Source organism: Triticum dicoccoides, chromosome 7A (genome assembly GCF_002162155.2).
Source record: "Triticum dicoccoides isolate Atlit2015 ecotype Zavitan chromosome 7A, WEW_v2.0, whole genome shotgun sequence".
In the NCBI taxonomy this organism is placed as follows: domain Eukaryota; kingdom Viridiplantae; phylum Streptophyta; class Magnoliopsida; order Poales; family Poaceae; genus Triticum; species Triticum dicoccoides.
The window spans coordinates 635,348,092-635,369,861 of record NC_041392.1 but is presented as its reverse complement, the minus strand read 5'-3'; the positions used below and the strand labels follow the sequence as shown (position 1 = coordinate 635,369,861).

At 48.1% G+C, this 21,770-nt stretch overlaps 2 protein-coding genes across 3 annotated transcripts; one reads left to right on the top strand and one right to left on the bottom strand.

Annotated features, from left to right (window-relative positions):
- Positions 1-1,372: 1,372 nt before the first annotated feature.
- On the top strand, positions 1,373-9,185 carry LOC119327975 (probable receptor-like serine/threonine-protein kinase At5g57670). Of its 2 annotated transcripts, XR_005158780.1 has the most exons (6): positions 1,373-1,975; positions 2,083-2,246; positions 2,331-2,546; positions 2,668-2,829; positions 2,923-3,205; positions 8,462-9,185. XR_005158780.1 is itself a non-coding variant. In XM_037601026.1 (5 exons), the coding sequence occupies exons 1-5, from the start codon at positions 1,507-1,509 to the stop codon at positions 3,094-3,096; spliced, it is 1,185 nt and encodes a 394-aa protein (XP_037456923.1). In that variant the 5' UTR covers positions 1,373-1,506; the 3' UTR covers positions 3,097-3,465. The 2 variants fall into 2 exon arrangements, 1 of the variants encoding a protein (XP_037456923.1); XM_037601026.1 differs by lacking the exon at positions 8,462-9,185 and having other exon boundaries at positions 2,923-3,465.
- Positions 9,186-11,359: 2,174 nt separating this feature from the next.
- LOC119331437 (replication protein A 32 kDa subunit C-like) lies at positions 11,360-15,681 on the bottom strand. Its single transcript, XM_037604593.1, has 10 exons — positions 15,538-15,681; positions 15,305-15,442; positions 15,104-15,201; positions 14,962-15,003; positions 14,787-14,864; positions 13,567-13,645; positions 13,153-13,473; positions 12,816-12,898; positions 11,764-11,832; positions 11,360-11,683 (listed from the first exon to the last, which is right to left on the bottom strand). The coding sequence occupies exons 1-10, from the start codon at positions 15,643-15,645 to the stop codon at positions 11,599-11,601; spliced, it is 1,101 nt and encodes a 366-aa protein (XP_037460490.1). The 5' UTR covers positions 15,646-15,681; the 3' UTR covers positions 11,360-11,598.
- Positions 15,682-21,770: the final 6,089 nt, after the last annotated feature.

Genomic DNA, 21,770 nt, shown 5'->3' with positions numbered 1-21,770 from the left:
TGATGCTAACTTATGGGCGATGGCTAGCTTGGGTTGTTTGACCCATGTAACCCCTCTTTCTATAATTGGAGTTATTATCAGCCGCTGTAGTTTTTTTTTTACTTTTGGCTTGACCGCTTGAGTGAGCTGTCGCACGTTTCAGTAGCCTATATGTTGTATTAGCCTCTTTATAGTTGTTGTTGGTCCCTCTTTTCAAGTTTTTTCCAAAGAGTTTTGTGGTTCCGCAAGGTCGTTCTAAACTGTATTGTAAATGTTCTGAACCGGATTACATTGTATATTTTTTTTCCTTTTTCAGGCAAGGGGTACATGTCCACCACTTACCTTGGTCTTGTAACTGTTTGCATCTTGTTTCATTTTCTCCGCCTTAATATATGGGCAGCAAAACCTGCCAGTTCCTCAATATTTGCACTATAGTTTTTTCCGCTTAGTAATACGGCATGTGCACTTTTCTCCTACATGATTCAAAAAATATACCACACACACACAAAAAAAATTCAAGTCTTTCAAGCGAACGGTTGACGCTGGCCCATTTAAACCATGGGCCCAGGCACCGTCAGTCCTGCCTCGAGCACCTTCAAAAAAAAAAGTCCTGCCTCGAGCAAGATGGGCCGGCCCAGGCACGCATGCGGCTCAGGGCAACGAAGTCCAGCCACACACCAAAAAATTGCCTAAAAAAACTGCCTTAGAAGTTAAAACTCGAAAAAAAGACATGCAGACGCGCGCCAACCTTTTCTTGGTTGCGACGGCGCAGCAGCACGTACGGGCGATCGCCAAGGACGCACTTTGACAAAGGGACGCAGCTAGCACAAGCGCTCAACATCAACCGCGTCGTTTTCCACTCCATCTTTTGGCCGAGGCTGGATGCCCATTTGTCGCCGGCCTCAACGCGGACGTCGCGGCGGTAAGACGAGCTGGCGGCTCGTACCGTGCGTGCGTTTGCGCACTGGAGCCGGTGGCGAAACGGCAGCTACCGCGGCGGCAGAGTCACAGAGAGAGGAAGCAGAAAGCAGAGTCCCTTCCCTTCCCCTGCTGCGGACGCAACGCTTCCTTCCCTTCTCCCTAAGCAACTGCCTGCCTTGCCCTCCCGTTCCGTTTCACCCGCCCGCCTAGGCCTGGGTAGACTCGTTCCACAGCCACGCTCAGGTGTCACTGCTGCTGCCGCCGCTGCTGGTGGTGTGGCTGGGCTGCCTGCAACGGCGCGGTGCATGGAGGGTCGCGTCCACCGGTCCACGTACGGTACGGGCGCGGGCCGGAGCGGGACCCAAACGCCCCACGGCCCCGCCCGGTCGCGATCTTGTGCCCACGACGCGCGCGGCGTTACGTAGCACTCTGACGCATCAATGCCCGATCCCTAGCCACTTCCTACACCACTTCGCCTCCCTCCACTTCCTTCCGATCCCTCTTCACCCGAGACCAGAGCTCGCCCTCGTCGATCGCCCGCGCGCCGCTCAGCCAAGAAGCCGCACGACGGCGTTGGCGCATTGCCCCGGAGAGGCCCGCCGACCGATGAAGCCGCTGTACCTGCGTGGCAGCGGCAGCTTCAAGAGGCTGCTGCTCTCCCTCTCGCCGCACCGCGCCAAGCGCGTCCACGCGCCCCCCGACGTAGAGCACGCCAGCGCGCAGACGGAGGCAGCGTCGCCGCCGCCGCCGGAGCGGAGGCCCGAGTGGGAGTGCTTCTCGTACGAGGAGGTCCGGCGCGCCACGGGCGGCTTCCGCGCGGCCAACCTGGTGGGCCGGGGCGGGTCGTCGGAGGTGTACCGCGGCGAGCTGGCGGACGGGCGGGCCGTGGCGGTGAAGCGGCTCCTGGGCGCGTCCGCCTGCGAGCGCCGGGAGCGGGACTTCCTGGCGGAGCTCGGCACCGTCGGCCACGCCCGGCACCCCAACGTGTGCCCGCTCCTGGGATGCTGCGTCGACCGCGACCTCTACCTCGTCTTCGCCTTCTCCGCCCGCGGCTCCGTCTCCGCCAACCTCCACGGTACGTCACGCCCGTAACGGACGCCGCACGCACCACGGCCATTAATGCCAACAATGTTTCTTGAATGAACCGTGGGTCGATTGATTGATGAATGAATGCATGCTCAGGCGGCGAGGAGGGGGCGCCGGCGATGGGGTGGGAGGCGCGGTACGGCGTGGCGGTGGGCACGGCGAGGGGGCTGGAGTACCTGCACAAGGGCTGCCGGCGGCGGATCATCCACCGGGACATCAAGGCCTCCAACGTGCTGCTCACCGACGACTTCCAGCCCCAGGTCAGTCACTCAGCCGCCGCATCTCCATCGTCGATCGATCGATCCTCCGCTCTGCTCCGGCAGCCCTGACGCATGTAACAACAGATCTCCGACTTCGGGCTGGCCAAGTGGCTGCCGACGGAGTGGACGCACCGGGCGATCGCGCCGATCGAGGGCACCTTCGGGTGCCTGGCGCCCGAGTACTACACGCGCGGCATCGTGGACGAGAAGACGGACGTGTTCGCCTTCGGCGTCTTCCTGCTGGAGCTCATGGCCGGCCGCAAGCCGGTGGACGGCACCCACAGGAGCCTCCTCGGCTGGGTGGGCACCCAACCGACCGACCAAACATTTTTGGCCCTAGGCCGTTGTACCAGCCTCCGTTCCACGGCAGCGCACGTTCGTTAATTAATTAATTAATCTTGTCCAAACAATGCGAGTGCAGGCGAGGCCCCTGCTGAGCGAGGGCAAGACGGAGGCGCTGCTGGACCCGAGGATCCTCGCCGGCGGCAATGGCGGCTACGACGCCGAGCAGGCCCGGCGGCTGGCGTTCGTGGCGTCGCTGTGCGTCCGCGCGTCGGCGACGTGGAGGCCGTCCATGACAGAGGTAAGCTTAATTTGCGGGTAAAAGCAACGTTGACAAGTTGAAAATGTATGCGACGAACAATCTGATCGTGGTGGCATGCATTGCAACGAACAGGTCCTGGACCTGCTGGAGGGCGCGGAGATCACGGAGGAGCGGTGGGCGATGCCGGAGCCGGCGGCCGGGGACGACGAGGGGGAGGAAATGTGGGGCTTCGACGACCTCGACGACGACGAGGAGGAATCCGGCACGCCGTCCCCTTTGTCAACGTCCTCGGCCTCGAGCGCTTAGCCCGGGCTAAGATTGCGTGAGGCGACCGTGATGCTTGCTGAGAATTTTGCTCCTTCCCGCCTGCCCCGTTCGTTGTCGAGGTTGTGAATACAAAGGTTATCTGTGAGAGGCTGTAAGACAATAGGCTTTGGGGGGAACCGGCACAACCCTCTAGGGGTGGCCTATCACATATATATATAATGAGGTGGTATACAACGTTACAATATACATGTAAATACAGTCTAACACCCTCCCTCAATCTTAGCCACTTTCTAATGAATCTAGAAGGGTAAGATTGCGCTTGCAAGTCTCAAACTATGGCAAAGGCAATGACTTGGTGAAGATGTCAGCAAGTTGATCCTTAGAAGAAATAAACTTGATCTGTAGTTGCTTCTGAGAGACACGTTCACGCACAAAGTGATAGTCAACTTCAATGTGTTTCGTTCGGGCATGGAATACCGGATTTGCAGAAAGGTATGTAGCACCGATGTTATCACACCAAAGAACAGGAGGCTGTGATTGGGGTATACTTAACTCCTGAAGCAAGGACTGTACCCAGATAATCTCTGATGTGGCATTGGCCACAGCCTTATACTCAGCCTCAGTACTGCTACGCGAGACAGTAGCCTGTTTCCGAGCACTCCAGGCAATCAGGTTAGAGCCAAAGAAGACAGCATAACCCCCCGTGGATCGTCTGTCATCCGGATTGCCAGCCCAGTCTGCATCAGAATATGCTGAAAGACAACCAGAGTCAGACGGCCGAATATGCAAACCATGAGCCACCGTGAAACGAGTATAGCGCAAAATCCGCTTAACAGCAGACCAATGAGTGTCACGGGGTGACTGCAGATACTGGCAGACTCGGTTAACAGCATAGGAAATGTCTGGTCGCGTGATCGTCAAGTACTGGAGCCCACCAACAATACTCCGGTACTCGGTCGCATCAGAAGAAGAAAGAAGCTCACCATCAACAGCATTGAGCTTATCAGTGGTAGACATGGGTGTAGTCGTCGGTTTGCACTTAAGCATCCCAGCTCGCTGCAACAAATCCAGAGAGTACTTCTTCTGCGTCATAACAAGGCCAGCAGCACGAGAAGTAACCTCCACACCAAGAAAGTAATGAAGCTTCCCAAGGTCCTTGACCGCAAAATCAGCACCAAGTGAGCGAACAAGCGCAGTAGCAGCCGACTGAGAGGAGCTGACCAAAATGATATCATCTACATAGACCAACAAGTACATAGTAACCTCAGGCCTTTGAAGAAGAAACAATGAGGAGTCAGCAGTTGATGATGCAAAACCATGAGCACGAAGAGCCATTGCAAGACGAGCATGCCAAGCACGAGGAGCCTGCTTCAGACCATAAATTGCCTTGGACAGACGACAGAGATGATCAGGGCGATCCGGATCAGAGAAACCCGGAGGCTGGCGCATGTAAACCTCCTCCGCCAAGACACCATGAAGAAAAGCATTTTGAACATCAAGCTGACGAAGAAACCAACCTCGAGTAACAGCCAGAGAGAGAAGAAGTCTGATGGTAGTAGGCTTGACCACTGGACTGAAGGTGTCTTCATAGTCAAGTCCAAAACGCTGTCAAAACCACGAGCAACCAGACGAGCCTTATAGCGCTCAATGGACCCATCAGAATGCCTCTTCACTTTGAAAACCCATTTGGAATCAATGACATTTACCCGTGATTGTGGAGGAACAAGAGTCCATGTCTGATTGCGAAGAAGCGCTTGATACTCCTGCTCCATGGCCTCTCTCCAATGAGGAATGCGCATAGCAGCTTGATACGTGCGTGGCTCAGAGGATGGATCTGCGAGAGCAGCAGACATGCACGCCGCTAACCAAGCAACTGTGCCATCGTGACGTTGCTTAGGCTGAAAAATGCCACTCCGACTGCGCGTATGTGGACGTAGAGCAGCAGCAGGAGCCGGCGGAGGCGAAGGTGACGGAGACGTAACGGTCACCGGAGATGCAGGAATGACCTCAGGCGAGCTCGGGACAGACGACTCCGGGCTGCATGGCGAAGACTGGCCCGACGACAGGGGCTCAGAGGCCATGGGCGAACCGAGGGTGGGCGAGGCCAGCTCCGGTGACACCGGCCCAGACGGCCTTGGCGAGGCGAGAGCAGGCGAGGCCGGCCCTGGTGAGAAGGGCCCAGACACCCTGAGCGAGGCAGGGGCGGGCGAGGCCAGGCCTGGTGATGACTGCCCCGACGCCCTGGGCGAGACGGGGACCGAGGAGGCCGGCCCAGTCGGCGGGGTTGCAGGGCGCGACAATGGCGAAGGCAGCCCAGAAGCCAGAGGCGACCGGGCCAGGACGTCGATCGGCCGTGCATGAGCACGGAAATCGAGGCCATGCAGGGGCGCCATGTGCTCCTCATGCACAACAGAAGGTGCCGAGGATGAAGGCGATGGCGACGAAGAGGAAGATGGCGCTTCCAGAATCTCCAAACGAGCCCCACGACCAGTGCCTGCACCATGGTTAGGCAACAATAGAGGAGAATATGCAACATCATCAAATTGGTCAGAAGCAACAGAGGATGAATGCATGACAGGTGGCTCGTTAGTGGACACAGGGAGTTTGCCAAAGGGAAAAACATGCTCATCAAACACAACATCCCGAGAGATGTAGACACGATTAGTGGGAACATGAAGACATTTGTATCCTTTATGAAGAGAGCTATAACCAAGAAAAACACACTTCTTGGAACGAAACTCGAGCTTACGCTTGTTATATGGACGGAGATGGGGCCAGCAAGCACACCCAAACACCTTGAGAAAGGTGTAGTCCGGTTGTTCATTAAGGAGAACTTCAATGGGAGTCTTCATATTCAAAACACGAGTGGGAGTAAGATTGATGAGAAAACATGCAGTGGTGAAAGCATCACTCCAAAAACGAAACGAAACAGATGCATGGGCCAAAAGAGTCAGACCAGCTTCAACAATGTGACGATGCTTACGTTCTACTGAACCATTCTGCTGATGTGTATGTGGACATGCTAAACGGTGAGTGATCCCAAGCGACTGAAAGAAGGAGTTGAGGTTGCGATACTCGCCACCCCAGTCCGACTGAACATGAACAATTTTGTGCTTGAGAAGGCGTTCAACATGTTTTTGGAACTGAACAAAAATGTCAAACACATCAGATTTACGTTTGATAAGATAAAGCCAGGTAAAGCGGCTGTAAGCATCAACAAAACTGATATAATAATTATGACCACTAACAGAAGTCTGAGCAGGACCCCATACATCTGAAAACACAAGTTCTAAAGGATGTTTCACCTCACGACTGGACTCCGAAAAAGGAAGTTGATGACTCTTCCCCTGCTGACAAGCATCACACACTGCTACATCTTTATTACTAGACACACTAGGAAGCTCATGACGACGCAAAACATGCCGGACAATAGGTGTGGCCGGGTGACCAAGACGAGCATGCCACTGTGACGGAGATACCCGAACTTCACTGAAGACGCGAGCGACGCCAGGATGCTCCAGACGATAGAGACCTTGGCAGAGCCGCCCACTAAGAAGAATGTCCCTCGTGCCCCGATCCTTAATAAAAAGATCAAAAGGATGAAATTCACAAAGCACATTATTATCACGAGTGAGTTTAGGAACTGAAAGAAGATTACGTGTCACAGATGGAACTCGAAGAACATTGCGAAGTTGAAGACTCCTATTGGCATGTCTAGTGAGAAGTGATGCTTGACCAATATGAGAGATGTGCATACCTGCTCCATTGGCGGTGTGGATCTTGTCGGAGCCATGGTAGGGTTCACGAGTGTGAAGCTTCCCCATCTCACTAGTCAGGTGCTCTGTCGCCCCAGAGTCCATGTACCAGTGGGGATCAATGGAGTAGGACTGAGTGTGTCCCTGTGGCTTCTGCGGCGGCGGACGATCAGCCATGGCGACCTGACGAGCAAGTTGCGTGTATCCTTCCCGTCATTGCCAAGACCAAGAAAACCCCGCTGGAAGCGCTTGTGACACTTCGAGGCCCAGTGCCCATCGCGACCACAAAGCTGGCACACACGTGGACCGCCAGCCCCTGGTAGCGTCGCAGTAGGAGGAGGGGCCGAGGCGGGTGGTGGTGACTGCCCCGAAGGAGCCCTGGATGAAGCAGAGGAGCGACCACCCTTGGTGGCGGCGTTTGCCGAGAGGGCGCCGTTGCCCCTGGATCGGCGCGTCTCGACTCGTTGCTCAGTAAGCAGGAGGCGTGAAAAGACCTCGTGTGCTGGCATGGGCGTGGAGTTGCCCCTCTCATTGATGATCCCGACTAGGGCGTCATACTCCTCATCAAGACCATTGACAATAAACGAGTTGAACTCGGAGTCGGTGAGGGGCTGTCCAATGGAGGCCAGCGTGTCGGCGAGACTCTTGACTTTGTTGTAGAACTCAGTGGCGGTGGAATCAAGCTTCTGACACTCCCCAAGTTGGCGACGGAGCCCAGATACACGAGCCTGCGACTGTGCCGCAAACGAGCGCTCAAGAATAGTCCATGCCTCGTGGGATGTCTTGGCGAAGAGAACAAGCCCAGCAACGGCCGGAGAGAGCGACCCCTGGATGGAGGAGAGGTTCGCCTGATCCTGCCCTGTCCAGACACGGTGAGCCGGATTATAGACCGGACCATGCACGCTGTCAACCAGCGCAGGAGGGCAAGGAAGAGAGCCGTCGACATAGCCAAGCAGGTAGTGACTCCCAAGAAGCGGAAGAACCTGCGCGCGCCAGAAAATGTAATTGTCCGACGACAACTTGATGGTGATGAGATGGCCGAAGTGAAACGGCGGCGGCGGCTGCGGTCCCATCGAGGAGACTGGCTGAGGTGAGAACACCGTGGAGACAGTCGGAGGGGCAGCCGGCGCAGTGACAGAGGGCGCGATGGCCGCGGTTGACGCCGCGAAGCCTGCCAGCGCGACGTCCTCCGCCACCAGCGGCGCAGTGGCCGAGGGCGCGACAGCCGCGGTTGACGGGGCGGCGGTGGTGTGGGCCACAAGCGCCTGCCCGGGCGAAGTAGCAGCCGGCGGGAGTGCGAAGAGGGAGCCGACGCTCCGTGTCCCGATCGGCGCCTGAAGGGAGGCGGCATCCAGCGGCCTCGAGAGAAGTGCCGCGAGGGAGGCCGGCAGAAAACCGGTGACGGTGGAGCCAGACGCAGCGGCGGACGTCATAGCAGTCGGGCGACGGCGGCGGCGGGCGCGGCGGCGGCGGCGGTGGCGGCGGTTTAAGGTTTTTAGGCGGAAGCGGACGTAACCTAGCGTGATACCATGTAAGACAATAGGCTTTGGGGGGAACCGGCACAATCCTTTAGGGGTGGCCTATCATATATATATATAATGAGGTGGTATACAACGTTACAATATACATGTAAATACAGTCTAACAGAGGCAAGTAAAAACCACCCCCGTATGCTGACCACGACACGGACGGAAAAGATGGTGGTGCTCGCGTGCAATGCGTAATGCAAAGCAGACCGAGGGTTTTGTCGGGCACGGTTCAGGGAAAGAGACCGACCGACCGACCTGCCTGCCCTACCAAGAGTGGTACCTGGCTGCTCCGGTTGGGTTGGGTTGGGTACTTGGATTCCAGTTTGTATGGACGCATGCAGTTGGTTCGTTGTTGCCAGGTGTGCGTGCCGCTTTCAGTATACTCTACTCTGGTAGCGCATTCGTGGCCACGACACGCGGTGCAGCGCCGTGGCATGGCGGTTCGGGACAGGTTGAGCTGTGCCCCTGCCCTGGCTCCTTGCACACCTCTTGGACGGACCCCGGAATGGAGCGGCATGCTCCTCATAAAAGGCGAGGGGAACAGGGACCGGTCGATCATGTGGCCGTGAGTGTGGGCAAGTGCAGCAGGTGTTCTCTTCTCTCCTCGGGCAGCTTCCCATGCAAGGTGTTCGTCTTCTGCGACAACTTGCTTATCAGTAACATGTATCAACGCGAGGTTGGTTGACAAGCAACCTCTTCCTTCTCTTTCTTTTATTAAAAACTGAAAGCAACCTGTGCTGAAAAGGGGAGTACTAAAGTGGGATACAGTCGCGTTGGCCTGTAGCTGCACGCACTGTCACCGGATCATTGGTGCGTGCGTGCGTGCTCCTCACTCCTAAATACTGGCCAGGTGGTATAATAGTAGGGTTTATTCAGGAATAGTAGTGGCGTCCACCCAAACCGGACGGCACCTTTCGGTCGGTGCGGTGCTTGGCTTTGGTGCTCCGCCAGAACCATTCTGGACTGAGCTCTGAACTCTCGTCTGACAGAATACTATGGTTTCTTTCTACACCTGTTGCCACTGACCGAGGGAGGGATTTGCTCACGAAAAGAATCTCAAGGGGAACACACACAAAAAAATGTCGCCAAAACCCCACCTCTCATTGGCCTTTGATTAGGTGACCCAAGGCCAATCATAGCAAGGACGAGCAGCTACATGGCCAATCCTGATCCAGGCGTGCGGAGTCCGACCTAATCTGACTACACACCTGCTCGCTTCTCTCCGGGAAGGATTCAGCGGGGCGTGTTCAGTAGAGCAGAGTCAAACCTACCGTGGGCACTGGGCAGTGGGCTAACGTAAGGCTGGCCCGTGCGCGCAGGTAGCGATCTGGAGACGCACGGCGCGAGAAAACAGCAACCGTTTTTCTTCTAATCTAATTAATCACCAGAAACACGAAAAACGTTCACTGGCAAACACTGCATTGACACGATCAATCCGCCCATCTCTTTCTTGACACGATCTTACGAAGAAGAAAGATTAGTTTGCGGGAATCATCACATCATGCAAAGCGTATGATCGATGTTCACGGCCGCACCAACTAAATGCGTGACAAGAACTGACGATGGTTGATGGCTGCGGACAGGCCACCAGCAAAAATGCCTGACGAGAACGAAAGAATGCGACATATGCTTTGCGTAAATGTAGATGAAATTGCTGGGCAATTTAGCGTTTCGTGCCAAGGAAAATACTTTTCATTTACCTAATTTTGCGTGCCGACATCTCGTAATGAAATGAGCTAACAGATGATCAAATGCGCAACTCTTTATTTTTGATGTATCGTTCCATTCTCCTGAAGTGCAAGTAGTTTGACAATGCCAGATTCCAGAAAGGTAGACACTGACTGCAAGGACCACACGTTGATAATGCAGGCCATTAAGGCGAATTTATAGATGTTCCCGGCGTGAATTAAAATAGGGATCCCATTAAAATATAGACCAGTATTGTCTTTGTCTATCATCAGCAAAAATCCAGATAAGCATGCCCAGTTAGTTGCTGGTCCTATATTTATTAATTCAGCAAATATGTGACAAACGAGAGTAATGCATAAAATACAACTCACTGAATTTAAGATTAAAACCTGCCATGTTCTATTTTTCGCCTACTTAATGGGGTTTAGCATGTCGAGCAAGAAGGCATGTACAGCTGCACATCAACATCTGACGAGAAAATGGAGGAAACGATTTGCCTTTGATAATAAAACAGGAAAGAAATGACAGGAGAACAAGACCTTATGGACCCAACAAACATCAAAACATAGCAGAGCATGAAGCAGAGAATACCTAACCCAGGTAATTGACTTGTTCCATCTATACTCTATATTCAATCTATGAAGAAATATTATAGGTGACCTCCAGAAAAAGTATACTACAGATGGGTTAAGATAACACGTAGAGGGTTCGGACACTAATCCATGCACTAGCAAACTGGTGTTAGTTGGATAGGAGGATTAAGAATTATTGACACACTAGCTTTTGGATAGCACGTGTACGCCTACGATCAGCAGACACCATCTGAGAAATGCACATCGGGTAGGCAAACTGAAGGAGCTCTTGTACACAATTATTGGTCAAAGCAGATAAGACTTCTTTTGGGAAGACAACCTAAAAGAAACGATAAGCTAAACTAGAAGACAATGCATCGAACTCAGGACCCTAACCAGTAAAACCAATAGTGGTTGACCTGACAAATTGGTGTGTTAATTGTCAGACCGAACCCCTATTTTTAGTCCCTGTTGTTTCTTATCTCCATGGTGCAATGAATCGGACAAGACAGAATAGTACATTTGAGGAGCAAGTTCAACTGCAAACTACCAGGCAAAAGTTTATGGGATCGAACAGAAGTGTACTCATATATAATCTATGCTCATGGAAACAGCAGAGGCTAAAGAAGAGGTAAACAGAAGGATAAAATCAGTTGGAAACAGCAGAGGCTAAAGAAGAGGTAAACAGAAGGATAAGATCAGTCACATAAGCAGGAAAAACTAGAAAAGTGTTGTAACATAACATAACGCAAGCACACAAGCATGAACATACTGCATAGTATATCCCAGTAAAACAGCAACGTACTAACGTGAGTATTTAGCAATATAAGGGGTGGTACTGGTATCACCTACTCGACTGTCAAATGGAAGACTGAGTCAAACCACTGAACGTTTGCAACAGTGCACTTACATCGTGTTCCACGTAGATCATTAGTAGTAACTATAGCCAAACTGATCTCACATTCACTAGATTAGTTCTGAAGATTACTGTGTTGGTCAACCATTACACACAGACTTGACATGATAGTCATCAATGGTCCAACAGACGAACCCTGTATCAGCAAGTAAGTTGATAACCTCCCTGTACAGCAAAATTGTAAACAGGTCAAACTCAGATCATGCAAGCAGCAATTGGAAAAAACAAAAAGTTAGAGGTAGTACATGATGTTTGTTTTTGGCGCTCCAGTTCTTCTAGCCACTTCATCAACATGTACGCCATTTTCAAGGGGTCTGCGGGAAGCAACAGTCAGTACATATCTCCTAAATAAACTTTCTTCAATTCAATACTGATCTGGATCAGCCTGGTTGTTGAAGCAGCTTCAGGTCTATTATTAGAAAAGAGCTCCTGATTTTTAGGCAAGACATCAGATGCATACTACATTGCGGTAAGGATGCCCAATGCTGCAATGTGTAAGTGGAACTCATTGCCATGAAAAGTTACACGGGGATCCATTAAGTGTCAGAATGCCTCAAACAACAAAACCACTGAAGTATCCAGCCACAGCTCAACCTGTCACTTGAATTATTTATTGAAACACTTCAAACAAAGGGATCATGCAATCGGTAGACCCATTGTGCGTCTCGATAACCTGGCTACAATTTTCTTTAAGGAGCGCAATACTCCCTCCGTCCCAAAATAAGTGTCTTGAGCTTAGTATAAATTTGTACTAGAGCTAGTACAAAGTTGAGACACTTATTTTGGGACGGAGGGAGTACATAGTAATAATGAACGTTAAAAAAAATGATTTGCTTGTACAGAAAACTAGGAGTAGTAAGCACTCTTGTTTTTCTATGCATGATTAGGAGTTTCGAACCATTCCATGATATATTTGTGTTATCAATACCGTTAGTCTACTGTAGCACAACTTGGCACCGCTTTAACAGACCAATCAAGTTTTCTTTACTCAAGCAGAAGCAGCACAACTTGGACTTAAAAGGCAATGGAAAAAATATAACAAGCCTTTTTACTCTTTCTGATCATTCCCCGTTACCATGAAAAGGTCAATTCTAGACACCAGACCTACAAATATACAAAATAAACTGACAATGTGACAAAGGAAAGGCTGGAACCAGCTTATAACCTTTGGTCAGGATTAGAATTTGGAAAATGTGAACATACGTACACCTAACTAAGCAAACCATTACAACAGAAGCTAAGAGTTCCATAATGATATGCAACCTTTTACCACTTCTGGCAGAGAAACTAAACTTACAGGATATCAGGTGCTTGCAGAACTTCCAAAACCATTCTTTGCAGATCATACTGTTGTCCACCAGTGCCTGAGTAAGCTGCAAACTACGCAAGAAAATATCTCACAGTCAGTTAAGAGGCTTACAGACAAGGCAAGTTAGGGATATAAGCTGGTACATAAAACAGAAGGCGCTAAAGAAAGAGGCTACAGAAGAGACCAGATAATTGGCTATCTCAAGTATATAATCGGCAGCTCACGATAATAAAATTAATATCAAATATACCAACAAAAGTATAGACAAGTACGCTTTCCCATTACCAAGGAATTCATGAAACTGAATTGTCATAAAATTCCGTACTTGGTTTATTTGAGGTCGAGGAGCAAGCTGAACTTGATGGTCTCTCACTCCGCCGGAGAAAGGACCATGAGTAGATGTATTAGTTTGAACTCTGGGAGGAGGAAATTGTCCATGATTTACTTGAGGAGTAAAATGAACTTGATGTTCTCTCGCACCACCAGTAAAAGGCCCATAAGTAGACGCATTTGTTCGAACTGCAGGTGGGAGTTGCCGTTGGTTTACTTGAGGAGTAAAATGGACTTGCTGTTCTCTCATTCCACCAGAATAAGGCACATGAGTATAAGCGTTTGTTTGAACTGCTGGAGGGAGTTGCCCTTGCATCTTTAAAACGGAAACAGAATGATCATTAATGGTGTCTCTCATACCAAATTAATACTAGAACACTGACTGAAATATAATATTTGCTTTCTGTACCTTCGTCTGAGTATTTTCCATGTGCACGTGCATGCATTCGATGAAATGCAGCACCACTTCATTGAAATTGGTAACTGGGCTGGAAATATAAGAAGGTTAATAGAATTAGAGTTAGAATAAAGTAAGAAGTGTTAGTAAACAATAACCGGTGGAAACATAAGATCTCCCAGAACAGAAAATTAACAAGATATAATTTCCTCAGATATTCATAAACAAAAATTACAATCATGAGCTGTCCACAGAACAGTTACTTTATGGGGTTTTAACCATGGAAAGTGGAAATATAGGACAGACAGCAAAGCAGGTATCAAGTATCGACTAGTTCAGTTTCCAGCTTGTGTGATATGTCCAGTAGTTCAGATTGCAGTACACTTCAGATTTTATAAAAGGAATATCTCAGAGGGAGAAGACGCACAAGAACCACTGGATACATAATCAGAACAACATTACTGACAGTATGCATCATTCAGTAACCATAACATAACATGACTGGTGAACCTTAGTATTGAGATTCACTTTCCATGGACATGTTAGCCAAAGCACAGCTGAAATTACGAAATAGAGAACCAAAGGTAAAATTAGTGTTATCTTCCACAAACAACGGTAACTTAACAATGATACTTTCAAACAAAGTCATCCATGAAGTTATGTACAAGAGACCTAGTTAGAACAAACTGACACAGAGATAACTATTCTGAGAATTGAAAATCTTCAATCAAGATTTTAAAAGAGAGCAACATGTGCACTAATACATAGACAAGTAAAGCACAGGATGTAAACCTTTATCCTCGGTATCTCACACATTTCCCCTCAAAGGATGTTTAATTGGCACAGCACTCACAATAACCATAAATACATTACAAACAAGACATTGTTCCATTCAAATGCTATAGTCACAAAACCTCTGCAAGAACTGCATTTAAGTATATCATCCACAGATAAACTTTGAAACAGTCAATATCTTAGAACAAAACAAAACTTGGTGTGGAGGTGGACAAATAATGAAGACAACAAGAGCACAATTTTGAACAACCAAACAAAGGTTAAGTTCCAGTGAATCGCACTGTGAAAACAACCCAGCTGCAGATTTTTGCAAACCAGATCAGTAACAGTCAGATGGCTCAGATAAGAAAACTGAAGCAACCAAAAGCTTTTCTAGTACAACAAATAGATGAGTACCAGCACAGCACATCAACACTAAAGGAATCCAGCTCCCTTACCGGATAGATCGAGCAAATCCATGCTTCTGAGCTTGAAACCCCATGATGTTCACATGAACCCTGACGTACACTCCATGCCTTCATAAACACAAGCCGGACAAACATACTAGGATATCAGAACACTTCCAACAAGCTAAAATTGAACACATATCAGAGCGTATCACACATCACATACTGGATGAAAGCCGCTTCTCGAGCATCTGTCTCGTCATTGATCCTACAATACCAGAAAATCGTCAACCACACCGCACCACATCAGCAGTACCGAATCTAGTTGAAAGTTGAAACATGAAGGGGTGAAAGAAATCGCAACTCACCACCGCACGAGATCGATCTTCCCGGTGCCGTCGTCGAGCGTGAACGACACGTCGGTCTCCCTGCTCGACATGCTCACAACCCTCCCCAAAACCCTAACCTGCGCGCACGAGTTTGGGGGTTTCCAGACGAACACAAAATTAGGCGAAGCCAAGCAGATATGAAGTCCCAGGAGACGTTCTGAGGGCGCGAAGGGGAATCACGTTGCTGGTTTCGACGCCGTCGATGGAGAAGACGGGGTCGCCACCGCCACCGCCGTGGTTCGCCGCGGCGGCGGCGAGGGAGCGGGAGATGTGGAGGACGGTGGCGGGGACGCAGCCGGAGTAGCGGGGGTTGCGCGCCTGCGTAGGACACGCGGATGGACGGAGTTAGCGCTAGGGGGAGGCGGAGACGGCGCGCGGAAGGGCTAGTACCACGAGAGGGTCGCGGGACGAACCTTGGAGGGGGAAGGGGTGGCCGCACCGGCGGCGGAGTAGTCGGGCGCCCCCGCGCGCTGCGACGGCATCAGCGCCGTGCCGGAGAAGTAGGACGCGGCGGCGGCCATGGATGGACGATGGCGCCGCGTCAGCGTGGGTTGGGGGACGGCTTCGGAGGAGGAACGGGAAATGGATCGAGGCGGTTGTTTGAGCGGGAAGAATAAAAAATTGGGAACACCGTTCGTGGTGAGGTGGAGCGGTAGAAATGAGGTCGTTGCAAGATTTTAGGCCAAAATCACTCTTATGACCTTATATAGGCCCTGTTTGTTTCAAATAAGTCACCAATTTATAAATCGAAAAATATAAAAAATAACTTATTTTGCCAAACGGACTTAACTTTTAAGTCACCCTAACTTATAAGTCATAAGTCGCTCCACCCCAACTTAAAATTTACAAGTCACCCCCTTTTACGTGGGTCCCGTCACCTTTACATTAAAAAATAAGGTGGAAAGGTCTGGTTAGGTGACTTATAAGTTAGATGACAACCAAATAGGCGTGACTTATAAGTCACTGATTTTAAGTCATCTGACTTATAAGTCAGGTGACTTATTGGAACCAAATAGGCTCATAGATCTTTAGTACCAAAAATGACCTCTCTTAGAAATTATTTCATGATTTAATTCTTTTTAGACATGTCATGGCTCATGGCGTTTCTAGCCTGGCCCACCTTCAGGCTAATGTGGAGGCGTGTGCTTATGTGGTGGCTAGAAATGCCAAACCATCGGGCGTTTCACTCACGCCAAGGACCGTGGCGTTTTTGCCTGAATAGGTAAGTGGTCGCGGGGTCTTGGTGGGGCCCCCACTGACCACTCACCCCCCTCTCCTTCCTCCTTCTCACTGGCCATCCCGAGTTCAAGCCCTCTTCCCCATTGTCTCCTTCACTCAATCCTCCTTTAAATCCTTCCAGATCGGTGGCATTTGTTCATGGATCCGGTGTGTTTTTCCTTCCCTTGAGGTATCCTCCTTCATCTCTCAAGTTTTGATTGGTTGGGTTTGTGTATTTGAATGGATGTGCTCCTAACCCTAGTTATGAAGGTTCTCCCTCAAATAATATGAAGTTTGTGATGTTTAGTAATGAATATGGGCTTAGGGTTGGTCAAATAGTGGTGATTTATGATGTGGATGGGCCTAGGGTTGCGTTCGGGTTAATCTTAGGATTAGAAATTATTCTAACTTTATTTTGATGCCATATGGTACATTTGTCATTGCTCCATTGTTTTTTAGATGGAGAGGATTGTGAATGTTCATTATGTTGACAAGGAGGCATTTATGAATGTCGAGATTGCTGATAGGGGTGAGGAAGTGTTGAGATTTGTTACGAGTCCTAGTTACGATAAGGTTGTGGAAGAAACATAGAATATATTAGATTGGATGGATCCAAGTGACCAAGCTCAACTAGTAGGAAGATATGATGTTGGAACGGGAGACGAGTGTCGGATCAAGACGATGATGCCTATCAAATCAAATTTGGAATGGGGTGCATATAAGGAGGTTGTTGCGTCCTTGAAAGTCAAATCACTCGAAGTGTTTCCCAGTAGGTCAACCTCTCTTTCATGTTGACTTGACCAAACCCTATTAGATGATATGAGCCCAGTTAGATGTGTGCGCCCACTTGTTGACCAAACAGTTGAAGTGCAAGTCGCCAATGCAATAAGCTGACCTCATGTTAGCTAACCAAATGAATTCGAGATGAAAGATATTCAACATGTGAACAAACAAGTTGATTATGTCAATGTGGATCCCCAATATGAGTTTGAGGGTGGTTCACCGATGTATGATGATGGCCATGACTTTGAGCAAGAGCATGAGAAGCGTAACAATGATCTTGGTGACATAAAGGCTCAAGTAAGGCATGAGGACATGAATCCACTATTTTTTGGGACCATGGCGTGCCAATGTCATGGTTCGACGTCAATCTACCACACGGGTGGCATCTCAACCCTGATAGGGCTCCAGTATCGGTGGTACAGGCCACAGACCGCGCACGGCTGATGGAGATCCACCACCACGGTGCTCAACTCCCGGTCGACCTCCGCCGCACCCTAATGCGTGTGATTGATGTCTTCTAGAACAACGTCGGTATTTGCCCAAAGAGGAAGGGATGATGCAACACAACAACGGTAGGTATTTCCCTCAATGATGAGACCAAGGTTATTGAACCAGTAGGAGAACCAAGCAACACCACGTAAACAACACCTGCACACAAATAACAAATACTCGCAAGCCGGCGTATTAAAGGGGTTGTCAATCCCTTTCGGGTAACAGCACCAGAAATTGGCAAACGGATGTGAGAGAGTTGTAATAAGTTGATAGATCGAACACCAAATAAAATAAAGTGCAGCAAGGTATTTTTGGTTTAATAGATCTGAAAATAAAAGTAAAGAAAAATAGATCGCAAAGGCAAATATAATAAAGAAGAGACCCGAGGGCCGTAGGTTTCACTAGTGGCTTCTCTCGAGAAAAATAGCAAACGGTGGGTAAACGAATTAATGTTGGGAAATTGATAGAACTTCAAATAATCATGACGATATCCCGACAATGATCATTATATAGGCATCACGTCCAAGATTGGTAGACCGACTCCTGCCTGCATCTACTACTATTACTCCACACATCGACCGCTATCCAGCATGCATCTAGTGTATTAAGTTCGTGGAGAAACAGATTAATGCAATAAGAACTATGACACGATGTAGACAATATATATTTATGTACAAATAGACCATATCTTGTTATCCTTAATAGCAACGATACATACGTGCCGGTTCCCCTTCTGTCACTGGCATCAAGCACCGTAAGACTGAACCATCACAAAGCACCTCTTCCCATTGCAAGATAAATAGATCACGTTGGCCAAACAAAACCCAAATAGCGGATACAAAATACGAGCTATAATCAATCATGCATATAAGAGATCAAAGAAGACTCAAATAACTTCCATGGATAAAAAGAGATAGATCTGAGCATAAAATAAAAGTTCATTGGATCCCACCAAACACACCGCGAAAGAATTACATCATACGGATCTCCAAGAGACGATTGTATTGAGAATCAAACAAGAGTGAGGAAGCCATCTAGCTACTAACTACGGATCCGGAGGTCTACAAAAGACTACTCACGCATCATCAGAGAGGCACCAAGGGACCTAATGAACCCATCCGTGATGGTGTCTAGATTGGATCTGGTGTTTCTGGAACTTTGCAGCGGCTGGAATTGTTTTTCGTCAACTCCCCTAGGGTTTCTGGAATATTGGGGTATTTATAGAGCAAAGAGGCGGTCCGTGAAGGAAATATGCCCTAGAGGCAATAATAAAGTTGTTATTTATATTTCCTTATATCATGATAAATGTTTATTATTCATGCTAGAATTGTATTAACCGGAAACTTGATACATGTGTGGATACATAGACAAAACATAGTGTCCCTAGAAAGGCTCTACTAGACTAGCTCGTTAATCAAAGATGGTTAAGTTTCCTAACCATGGACATGTGTTGTCATTTGATGAACGAGATCACATCATTAGGAGAATGATGTGATGGACAAGACCCATCCATTAGCTTAGCATAATGATTGTTAAGTTTTATTGCTAATGCTTTCTTCATGACTTATACATATTGCTTTGACTATGAGATTATGCAACTCCCGAATACCGGAGGAACACCTTGTGTGCTATCAAACATCACAACATAACTGGGTGATTATAAAGATGCTCTACAGGTGTCTCTGAAGGTGTTTGTTGGGTTGGCATAGGTCAAGATTAGGATTTGTCACTCTGAGTATCGGAGAGGAATCTCTGGGCCCTCTCGGTAATACACGTCACAATAAGCCTTGCAAGCAATGTGACTAATGGTTTAGTTACGGGATGATGCATTACGAACGATTAAAGAGACTTGCGAGTAACAATATTTAACTAGGTATCACTACAAGAAATATGTCAACTTGTGACCACCACTATTGGTCACTGAATGGTCACAAATTTCCATTTGTGACCTTCTTGTGACCAAAAACATAAGGTCAAAAGTTGGCCGTCATAAACTGACTATAGCGACCTTTCTTCTGGAATGGTCGAAGACGTTTATGACCAAAATACGTCTACTGTGGCGTTTTGGTCACTAGCAACCTCCCCAGGCCACAAGATTCAGCCCGGTCCAATTCGATTTTCTACATGGGCCTAGCCCAACAATTCGGCCTTTTTAATGTATTTTTTCTATCAATTTTTGATCAGCTTCATGGGCCAAGCCCAACATTGCAGCCTTTTTTATTGTTGGGTTGTGGCCTTTTTGTCTAAATGAATTTAGTTTTTCTTTTTTTCCCAAAAGAAGGGTCCACTAGTCAGATAAGTGGGTCCACTAGTCAGATGTGTCCCAATTGTTAGGTTCCGGTAACAGGTTTCCATTTGTCAGGTAAGTGGGTCCCATCTATCAGACTCATATTCTTCATATTTCAAGCAGTATTTAGATTGGCAGAGACAAAAACACACACAATACTTAAACAAGAGCAACCAGATCACATAATACAAGCTCTATCCGTGCCATTACAAAGGGCCATGTATAATACAATACTTTACAAGCTCTACAAGTGTAATATAGTACTACTTCACAAGCTCCTGGACTCGCTAGACTCTCTCATATTTCTATGCAACTTCAACAGGACAAAAACTTCGATAGTCAGGGCTGGAACCATAGTCAGATGAACAACACGCCGGACTCGCTCGACGGCGATAGTCAGGGCTGAGACCAAACAAAACAGCAACATGGCTTCATCTGTCATCCTGTTACATGAATCAGAGAAGAATGAGAAAAACTGGGGCAAATATATTATGAACAGACCATTCAAGAAAAGGACATGTATTTAGAATGATAACACAAATTCAGCTAGTACCATGCTTTTTGTTGTCGAGCTAGTTAAAATGAGATAGTAGTTCATATAAGAAACAGAGACACAATATGAATATGCATGGCACATATGCAGGTTGTGCAAAAAACTGCACTACAACACATTGCGCCTGAAACAAAATACCATTCTACTATCACGACCATACATTCAACTGGCAAGATCTAACAATACTCGTCAGCACACGCATACTAACATCACAAAGGCAGGAGAGAATAAAGGGAACCAAGGGAGATACCTGTGGATGATAGTGTCGACGATGATCTGGATTGAGTTAGCATTGATGAGGAAGTGGATGGTGTCCATGGTGTGCTTTAGATGCACACATCCATGAGCTTCTTGCCGCTGTTGCATCCGTTCGCTCGATGATGGGTACCAATGCATCCAAGTAGAACAAAACCACCAACATTAACCCACAGCTTCAAGTACAAGCAAGTATATATCAAGTGACAGTGAAAACAAGTTGAGAAAAACACTGTAAATATCTATTTCATGTCATGCAATATTCAAACCGAATAAACCTATGCATACAAAGGTGAAATATTACAAAGAAAGCACTCATCAGGTAGCATGCATACAAAATCTCTGTGTTGGCAGTAGTAAATACTCTTTGTGTTAGCAGTAGTAAATACTCTTTGTGTTAGCAGTAGTAAAACTCAATGCAGTACCAAGTTAACAACTTTGAGTCAGAAAAGCTAGAAGTGTCTCTTAAGAGAGACCAGAACTTAGAATTAAGGCACATATCATATTCTAAACAACATCAGCACCATGGTAGTAACAATTAACAGTAGTAGGACATCAATGGGGCACAACTTATTTAACTACAGACGGATGGACAGATAATTACCTTCTCGAGGCAGGGCGAGCGTCCTTGAAGTCGAGGAAGATGAGCGTGAGGGCGACGCTAATGGCACTCCAGGACATGTTGAGGCCGAGCAGCAGCGCCACAAGCATGCCCAAGGTGATGGTGTACATGTCGAAGGTGATTTTCTCCCCAGATTTAGTGCATGGAACAGCTCCCTTCTGTTCCCAACAGTAGCAAGGTACTGGTGCTACTACCGTGCAAAGAAAAATCTTGTAAGCATGATAGAAGGCTGGGATGGCAGGAAGTGAAAATCCTGTCTAACAACATGAGCAGAGCACTAGTTACAAGCATGATAGAAGGCTGGGTGAAGAATATACGAAACTGAACCAATCAATTCAATTCAAAGGGTGTATCTTGTGTAAATGATGCTAGCAATCTCAGTTATATATATATATATATATATATATATATATATATATATATATATATATATATA